This window comes from Rutidosis leptorrhynchoides, chromosome 9, assembly GCF_046630445.1.
Source record: "Rutidosis leptorrhynchoides isolate AG116_Rl617_1_P2 chromosome 9, CSIRO_AGI_Rlap_v1, whole genome shotgun sequence".
Classification (NCBI taxonomy): Eukaryota; Viridiplantae; Streptophyta; class Magnoliopsida; order Asterales; family Asteraceae; genus Rutidosis; species Rutidosis leptorrhynchoides.
Window position 1 is genome coordinate 298964813 of NC_092341.1, and position 8527 is coordinate 298973339.

At 34.7% G+C, this 8527-nt stretch overlaps 1 protein-coding gene across 1 annotated transcript; it reads left to right on the plus strand.

Annotated features, from left to right (window-relative positions):
* Positions 1–375: 375 nt before the first annotated feature.
* On the plus strand, positions 376–8308 carry LOC139866690 (probable mitochondrial adenine nucleotide transporter BTL3). The gene is made up of 4 exons (XM_071854984.1): positions 376–915; positions 1816–2119; positions 2778–3245; positions 8038–8308. Exons 1-4 carry the CDS (start codon positions 476–478, stop codon positions 8104–8106), a joined length of 1281 nt encoding a protein of 426 aa, XP_071711085.1. The 5' UTR covers positions 376–475; the 3' UTR covers positions 8107–8308.
* The last annotated feature ends 219 nt before the right edge of the window (positions 8309–8527 follow it).

Sequence of the window (8527 nt, forward strand, 5' to 3'; positions counted from 1 at the left end):
TTTCGAGTTGAACGGTGGTCTCGGAAAAATTTAACTCGGACCGAGCGAGAAGATAGGTCCCGTTAAAAATACAGGTGGAATCATTTTCTTTTGTTTTTTTTAAAATTATATATTTACGTTTTTTACCCTAAAAAAGTAGAAAGTTGGGGGTCGTTTTGTATATGAAGCAGAATTTGAGGGGCGGGGTGTAGTGTGAACGCAAATTCAAAACGACATTCGAATAAAGCTGAAACTACGATTTTGTCCATGCAGTACGATTTTGTCAATGTCAATTTGTCAATGTCAATGCATATATATATATACGGGTAATACTATATACTAAAAATGCAATAATATGAAAAATTCAACGAAAATAAAACAAATAACACTAAATTAACAAGAACTATAGCCTTGTATGTTCATCCCCAAATCTTACGTTCACTCTCCACAATGTTAATTTGAAATCTCAAATTCTAATCCCCAAAATACATTCAATATGGACTCAATCCCAATTGAAGCTCATACCTCAACATCTGGGTATTCAATTTCAAACGGGAATTTAAAGATTGGGGGGTTATTTCTGGATAACAATAATCTATCTCATTATTTAACCGATGCCGTAACACCGGAAAAGTCTACCCATTACAGTTCTTTTCGCCGAAGACACGGTGGTGGCGTTTTCTGGCGAAAAGATTGGATTTTGGGAGGTGGGTTTTTGTCAGTTAGTTTATCAGTCAAAGGAAGTAGTGATAGCATTGATGCAAATTCAACAACTCAGTTTATGGCGGCAGCTGCAGCTGTTGACGCCGGCGCCGGTAATGGTGGTGTGGTCGAGCAGAAGAGAAATAAGATTAATTTAAGATTAAGGGGTAAACCTGCTGCTATGAATACTACAAAGCATTTGTGGGCTGGGGCTGTAGCTGCAATGGTTTCAAGGTTTGTGCATCTTGTTTTCCCATCTTTAAATTTTAGTAAAATGTAGTCAAAAGATAGTGAAAGTCAACCCCTAATTTGATCAGAGTTCTTTGAATTCCAGTTTATTTCGTATAGTAATTGAGACAGTATACCGGATACTACTAATAGAATAAAACTGATGCGTAATCTCTAACATAATGAATATTAATTTAGATATCTAAAATCAATAGGTTTACTGCATTAAACTCCTCCTATAATGTAAATGTGGATGTGGATGGTCATGATTAAGCACACATACAAAAAGTCCATCTGTATAAGTAACAATCAGAGAGCTTCATTTGTGATAAATTTGTAAATCGGCTGATAATATGATCTCCGTATATATCAGCTAATTTAGCTGAGATTATATGGTTTTATTAAGCATCTTCTGTAAGATGCTTCTTCGCCGATTTGTATATTGATGCTCGTTATAATTGCGGACAAGGGGCCCACTGCACAGGTTAATAGATAGCACCCACATTTTTAAGCATAAACTTTTTTCTCCAAAAAAAGACTTTCCTAGTTAAAGCACCCAATGAAAAAAGCCTAATGTAGCGTTTAGTATGTTTAATGTTTAATACTTGAAAGTTGATGGTAAAATGACATTCAAACAAATATATATGTTTACCCATGGCCATTTCTTATCTGTCTCTTAATTAGATAATGTTCTCCTTCTTCGGCCATACTTATGGATATGTTATTGTAACCTTTTGTTGTTTCTATTATATTTGTCCTTTGGAACCATAAATGAAAGACATAAAGTTAATGCTTCGTTAAATTAAAAGGACATTGTCACCATATTTCCCTTCCTATTTTATTTATTGTCTATATTAGATAAATTTATCTGATATGTTTCTGTCTAAATCCGTGTTGTTATAACAGAACTTTTGTTGCGCCACTTGAGAGACTAAAGTTGGAATATATGGTTCGTGGTGAACAAAAAAATCTTGTTGAATTAGTTAAATCAATTGCTGCTTCTCAAGGTTTAAGAGGCTTTTGGAAGGGAAACTTTGTTAACATTCTTCGCACAGCTCCGTTTAAGGCCCTTAACTTTTGTGCCTACGATTCATACCGAAAACAACTTCTCAGGTTAACCGGAAATCAAGATACGACCAATTTCGAAAGACTTTTTGCCGGTGCCGGAGCCGGCATGACCGCTAGTATACTTTGCTTACCGCTTGACACTGTAAGTTCTTTATAATGTATTTGACTCTTGTGGTCAAGGTTGTAAAAGTCACGAGTCAGGGACGAGTCGGTCAAGCATCAGGCATTGACCAACGTTGACTTTTAGTAATAAATAAGTTAAAAAATACATTACACATAAATCTATCAAACATAAAACATGGGTGATGATATTTCCACACTCAATATTGATAGACGCACTAACTTTTTACACAGATTCCCAAAATACCCCTTATATATTTTCTCACTTCCACCTAATTCTTCTACACTTATAAGGGTAATTTAGGAAATGATGTAAAATTATAGTGGATTTATCAAAACCAAATGTGAATATATCATTTCCCAATACATATATCAAACAGAGATATATGGCACCAAATCTAATTTTAGAAAATATATACTTTATGACCTAATTTTGACTTTGATCGACTTTGACCGACTTAGATCGACTTTGACCTGATTTTTTTTAGCGTTGACCGACTTTTAAAGCGTTTTTGAGTGACTGAGGACGGGCTAGTCCCCATGTAAAGTTGTTGAGTATTATCGTATGAAAGTACAAGGATGTTGCTATTCTTATCTCCTAATATTGCATATGACCGAAATTCGTGAGGTTTAACAAGAATTCGATCATACATTAATACAGAATGCTATTTTTGTTTTAGATACGGACGAAGTTGGTGGCGCCAGGTGGCGAAGCGTTGGGTAGTGTGGTAGGAGCATTCCACCACATCATTCAAACGGAAGGGTTCTTATCTCTTTATAAAGGATTAGTTCCTTCAATATTAAGTATGGCGCCTTCAAGTGCAGTCTTTTATGGAGTTTATGATATATTAAAGTCTGCTTATTTAAATTCACCCGAAGGTAAACAAAGAATAAAGTACATGAAACAACAAGGTGACGATTTAAATATTTTGGAACAATTAGAATTGGGACCAATCAGAACGTTATTACATGGCGCCATTGCCGGTGCTTGTGCGGAAGTTGCTACGTACCCGTTTGAAGTGGTTAGAAGGCAGTTACAGTTGCAGAGTCGCGCGAATAAAATGAGTGCGTTAGCAACGTGTTTTAAAATTGTTGAAAATGGAGGTGTGTCGGCTCTTTATGCAGGACTTATTCCTAGTTTATTGCAGGTATGTTCACATGTTTTTAAAATTGTTCAGTTCCTTTTCTAACTTACTATGACATGCCAAATTTGGTTTAGTTTTTTTTCTTAAACGGGTCAAATTAACAATTGAAATGCCAATGAAGCATTGCTTCAATGGCATCCCCTTCACCTTGTGTGTTGGGGCTGGTGGTTAGGCCATGGGTCAGCCTCGCTCTACCCATCCTATTAATTAATTTGCCTGAAATATGGATATCCAGATTGACCCCGGGGGGGTTTTCTCCCGGATCCATTCAGGATTCAAACCCGGTCCGCCTGTCCCTCGAGATGGTTAAAGGATCGGGTTCTTGTAATGCGATTGTTAGAAATAAGGGTTAGAATTGACTGCCGGATTCGTTCTTGAATCGTGTAATCACTTTCTCTATAAAGTATTTCGACCCTACGATTGCCTTGGTTGCACGAAATCTTTACAGGGATAAGACAAGAACGCAATCAGTGTTTTTGGCAATGAAATCACTGATCAAATTGTTAGAGAGTATGTGTGTGTTTTCTGTTTTTTTTTTTTTTAAATGAAAGCAAAAACATATTCCTATATTTATAGAAAGCGAAAAGGTGCGAGTGAAAGTACGCAACTTTTCAACCAAAGGATGTAACCCTTCAACGAAAAGACGCAACCTTTCGTTCACATCATTTAGGAAATGACATCACTCTTCATGAAATGATGTAGCCATTCATGGTTACCTTTCATCAAAAGATGTAATTTCCAAGACCTTATTGAATTAACTCGAACGAGCGTGCACTCTGCACTCTCCAAACTCGTCATTGAGCTTAATTCGATAAGCCTTTGCTTTCTAGCAAATCCCAATTAACTAAAATGACTGTTGATAACACTAAAATCACCAACAAATCCCTCCATTTTAGTGTAATCCTTGATTTACTAAAATAATTAAACAAACAGAACAAACCAATGCATAAATAAAAATGTTTCAGAAATTGAATTTTCACTTAGTATAATATTTACGAGAATTCGAGTATCAGGGTGTTTCAGAAATTGAACCCTTCCACTCATACGAAAACTATAAAATATTATACACATCAGTTTCTTACATATCCCTCAGACAATCTTGACACTATTATAAGCAATGTGTCCCAATCCTTCAGTGAACATATTGGCAGCTAAGTCCAAAGCTCCATTGAAGCGGCAAAACTTCATGTTCACATAGGTAGTTCTTTTACATCTTGCACCCGCATTTGCAATTTTTCAAAAGAACTATTAAGAAGATAAACTTCAACCTAACTCCACTTACGGGTCTAAACACATACTTTGGGATCAGAATATTTATGTGTTTCAATCTTCAGAAAGTAAGCTTACCTCATTGAATTCAGCTCCTAGCGTTGTACTAGAAGGGAATTGGGCGTCTCACTTTGGAAGATTTGGTTGGACTTCAATCCCACATCATTAGCCAACTTGTGCGCACTTAAGTCTTAGGCTAATTCTTTTATCATGTGATTTGAAATTTTGTTGTGACCCAACAAAATTCACATATATCACACCATTCGTGATCAACCCATGAAACACTATTGGTCAAAGGCATAAGTGTCTAGACTTTCACTCGTTCAAATACATGCCTTACTCACAAGACATCCCATCACTAGGGATCACCATGAATTTTTATCTCATTCATTATGACTTCAATTAATTTTCCTTTACAATCCTTTTATCCAAGGACTTGTCAAATTCTTATTTACCATAAGAAACACGCGTGTACTCAAGTCAATTGATTGATAAGTCATCGCACATGTCCACTTGCCACAAGTCACAAATGTAAAATTTTAATTTGTACACCCCTTGATAATGATCCTTATTATCATTATGCACAAAATTATTACCATTACATTGCGCTAGAGTCTCTTTTAGGAAGCAATCTCTTTTGCGCTAGAGTAGAGGGAGGGACGACCTTATCTAGGCGCGGGTTCTATACCCGCGGGTGGAGTAGTGACTTCCTTCTAATCTAGGGTACGAGGAATGATTGTCTACACTCACCTCCCCCATACCCCACTTTCGTTGGATTGGGTAATGTTGTTGTTGTTGTTGTTGTTGTTGTATTGGATAGTGAGATTATAATTATAAACATACATTTGTCAATCCACTTCTAGAACCAAGAAGTGATGACAACAAGTTTATAATATCAATAATCTCAACATCAACCTTTTGATTCAAGATACCTCATCTACACCAAGTGTAAAATCCAACAACTTGTAGATGTAAAATCCTCTTGACCAATAGTAAACTCAATACAATTTTAATATGCCTTAAGGATTAACATTGTGAACTAAACCATAGTCCATGGTTTGCTTTTACAAGTATTAAAATACTTAAGTCACAACACAATGCATTACTCTAGACCTTACTTAATCTTTCCAACACCATGCTATATTGGTCACTTGATGTAATCACATACATCATATCACCAATTTTCAAAGCATACCGGTAATTGAAAACAATTAAGCAACATCTAATCTTCATTCCATATTAAAACATATTCGTTTTACTAAGCCAACTTGATAGATCATCAAATGGTTTATGGACATACCTCACCAATGAATAAAGGCTCCATGGTTATTTTATGTAACAAAACAGTCACTCCATAATCATAAAGATTGTTTTGTGATTTTTCCAACGAATTATTACTACCCGTTAAATTGTCTAACAGTTGTTACCAATCAAACTATTTTCTTACTAACAATCACAAAGTTAACAACTCATAACCACCATTGACCAACAATAGGAAATAACTACAATGAGTTGTTGGTCAAAAAAGTCAAAAGAATTTTGACTTTAGTTGTAACACATATAATCAATATATGCTAAAACTGTCATAACAGTACATGTTTTTTTTTTTTAACCAGGAATATCAATCATTTTTCTTTCGAAAACACAAGAATTGTCATGAAGATTTAAATGCTGGACCAAAGTTGTACAAACGTTTGACAACAAAAGTCAAAAGTATTTCTTATTTTCAATTTATACACCAGATTTTATCATATAAGTTGATTAAGTTTTGATGATGTCGGTTGCTTACCAAGGAAACAGTCGACACAACCATCAAAACATTCAATATTCAATCAACTTAAATATCCATATGAACAACAATATTCCTTTGTTTTGCCGTATTTACACCAAAACAACCACCGAATCAAAAAACATTTTATTTTCGTTTCAAAATTCAACCGTTATTGATACCCGCCAATATCAACAATTACCCACCAGTTTTGAATTATAGTCGCAACTTATGATGATAAATGGCGAACTTTTTGATAATTAAATCATGAGATCTTTTGATAAATTAGTCATGGACATTAAATTCAATTTGTCAACATGCAAGTAAACGACATGCTTGCCTAATAAACATCAACATGCCATCAATTCATGAATTACGAACAGATTGAATTAGTCGATATATTTTAACCATTTCATGTGTACTTTCCTATTTATGTCAATCATGGCATAAAAATGAAATAAAATGGATAGAAAATGCGTACTCGTACGATAGTAGTTCCATGTCCATGATCGTATGAATAATTCTCCAACCTTGTGCTTTACAAAATGACCCCATTCATATGAAATCCCATGGTTACACTAAAATGATTGCCTTCGTAATTCACATGATACAATTTGTCTTTTATTTTGAAATAACAAAGTAATTGCCACCATGTCTTGACTATATGAACCGTCGGTGTTTCTCACCAATTTTAGAATATTATGGAATTATAAATTGATCAAATCCATCGTCACCCAATAGATCATATTATTCATAAAAAGTGTTACATAAAATTTTGTGTAATTTGATTATTCTCATCACACATATAACTCTTGCGTGTGCCAAGATGACGCCACCCACGAATCATCAGAAACAATTTATCCATTACGGATAATATTTTATCGCTTTTATAACACGTTCTAACAGATTCATCATCAATGATTATTACAAAAATACTTTATAGATTTGTTAGAAATAAGGGTTAGAATTGACTGCCGGATTCGTTCTTGAATCGTGTAATAACTTTCTCTATAAAGTATTTCGACCCTACGATTGCCTTGGTTGCACGAAATCTTTACAGGGATAAGACAAGAACGCAATCAGTGTTTTTGGCAATGAAATCACTGATCAAATTGTTAGAGAGTATGTGTGTGTTTTCTGTTTTTTTTTTTTTTAAATGAAAGCAAAAACATATTCCTATATTTATAGGAAGCGAAAAGGTGCGAGTGAAAGTACGCAACTTTTCAACCAAAGGATGTAACCCTTCAACGAAAAGACGCAACCTTTCGTTCACATTATTTAGGAAATGACATCACTCTTCATGAAATGATGTAGCCATTCATGGTTACCTTTCATCAAAAGATGTAATTTCCAAGACCTTATTGAATTAACTCGAACGAGCGTGCACTCCGCACTCTCCAAACTCGTCATTGAGCTTAATTCGATAAGCCTTTGCTTTCTAGCAAATCCCAATTAACTAAAATGACTGTTGATAACACTAAAATCACCAACAGCGATTCGTGTTTCCTCCCGAACGCGCGTGTGTGTGCAAATGATGAGTGTCGTTGAAATAAATGATACACTGATGCAAAGCTTGCCGTGCAAAAAAAAAAAAAAAAAAAAAAAAATTAACAAGTGAAATGGGTTGGGTTACAAGTTGTCCGAAGTGTCTTCTAATGCTCACAATTGTAAGTTCGGAAGTTTGTGTCCATCAATTTTAAGTATTGACCAATGTGGCAATGTTGGTAAAAAATTTACTAATAGTTTTGCAAATTTCAGGTATTACCTTCTGCTGCAATAAGCTACTTTGTCTATGAGTTCATGAAGCTTTTACTGAAGGTGGAGTAAGTTATTATATATAGCATATAAAAGTAAAAAAATTGCAAGCTTTTACCACATTAATTGATACCCATATTCGTGGATGTAATCGTTAACTCAAGAACAGATTGTTAGATCATAATTGTGCATCAAGGCAATTTTGGTAAAAGGCTTTTCAAGGTTCATCGTTATTTCTTTATTTGTATTGTCGCCATTTAATAGTTTTCTTCGTTGTAGTCAATGATGCATAACTTTCCTCTTTAAGATGTCGAAAACAACATTATTTGAGCAGTTGATGGTTAACTTTGGGGTGATGTATCACTATCTCAACTTTATTAGGCAGCTATTACGGTCAAATTGCCATTAGTAAGTTCTATTTTTTCTACCATACATAAGTTTAATTTATGATACGCTGGTCGTATTTAGCCATTTCATGATCGTAATCTAGGAT

Bases quoted from the DNA above. Each gene is read 5' to 3' on its own strand.
- LOC139866690 (XM_071854984.1), top strand. From the start codon at position 476: ATGGACTCAATCCCAATTGAAGCTCATACCTCAACATCTGGGTATTCA. The intron at 916-1,815 runs GTTTGTGCATCT...TTGTTATAACAG, and splicing joins GTAGCTGCAATGGTTTCAAG to AACTTTTGTTGCGCCACTTG. The intron at 2,120-2,777 runs GTAAGTTCTTTA...TTTTTGTTTTAG, and splicing joins TTTGCTTACCGCTTGACACT to ATACGGACGAAGTTGGTGGC.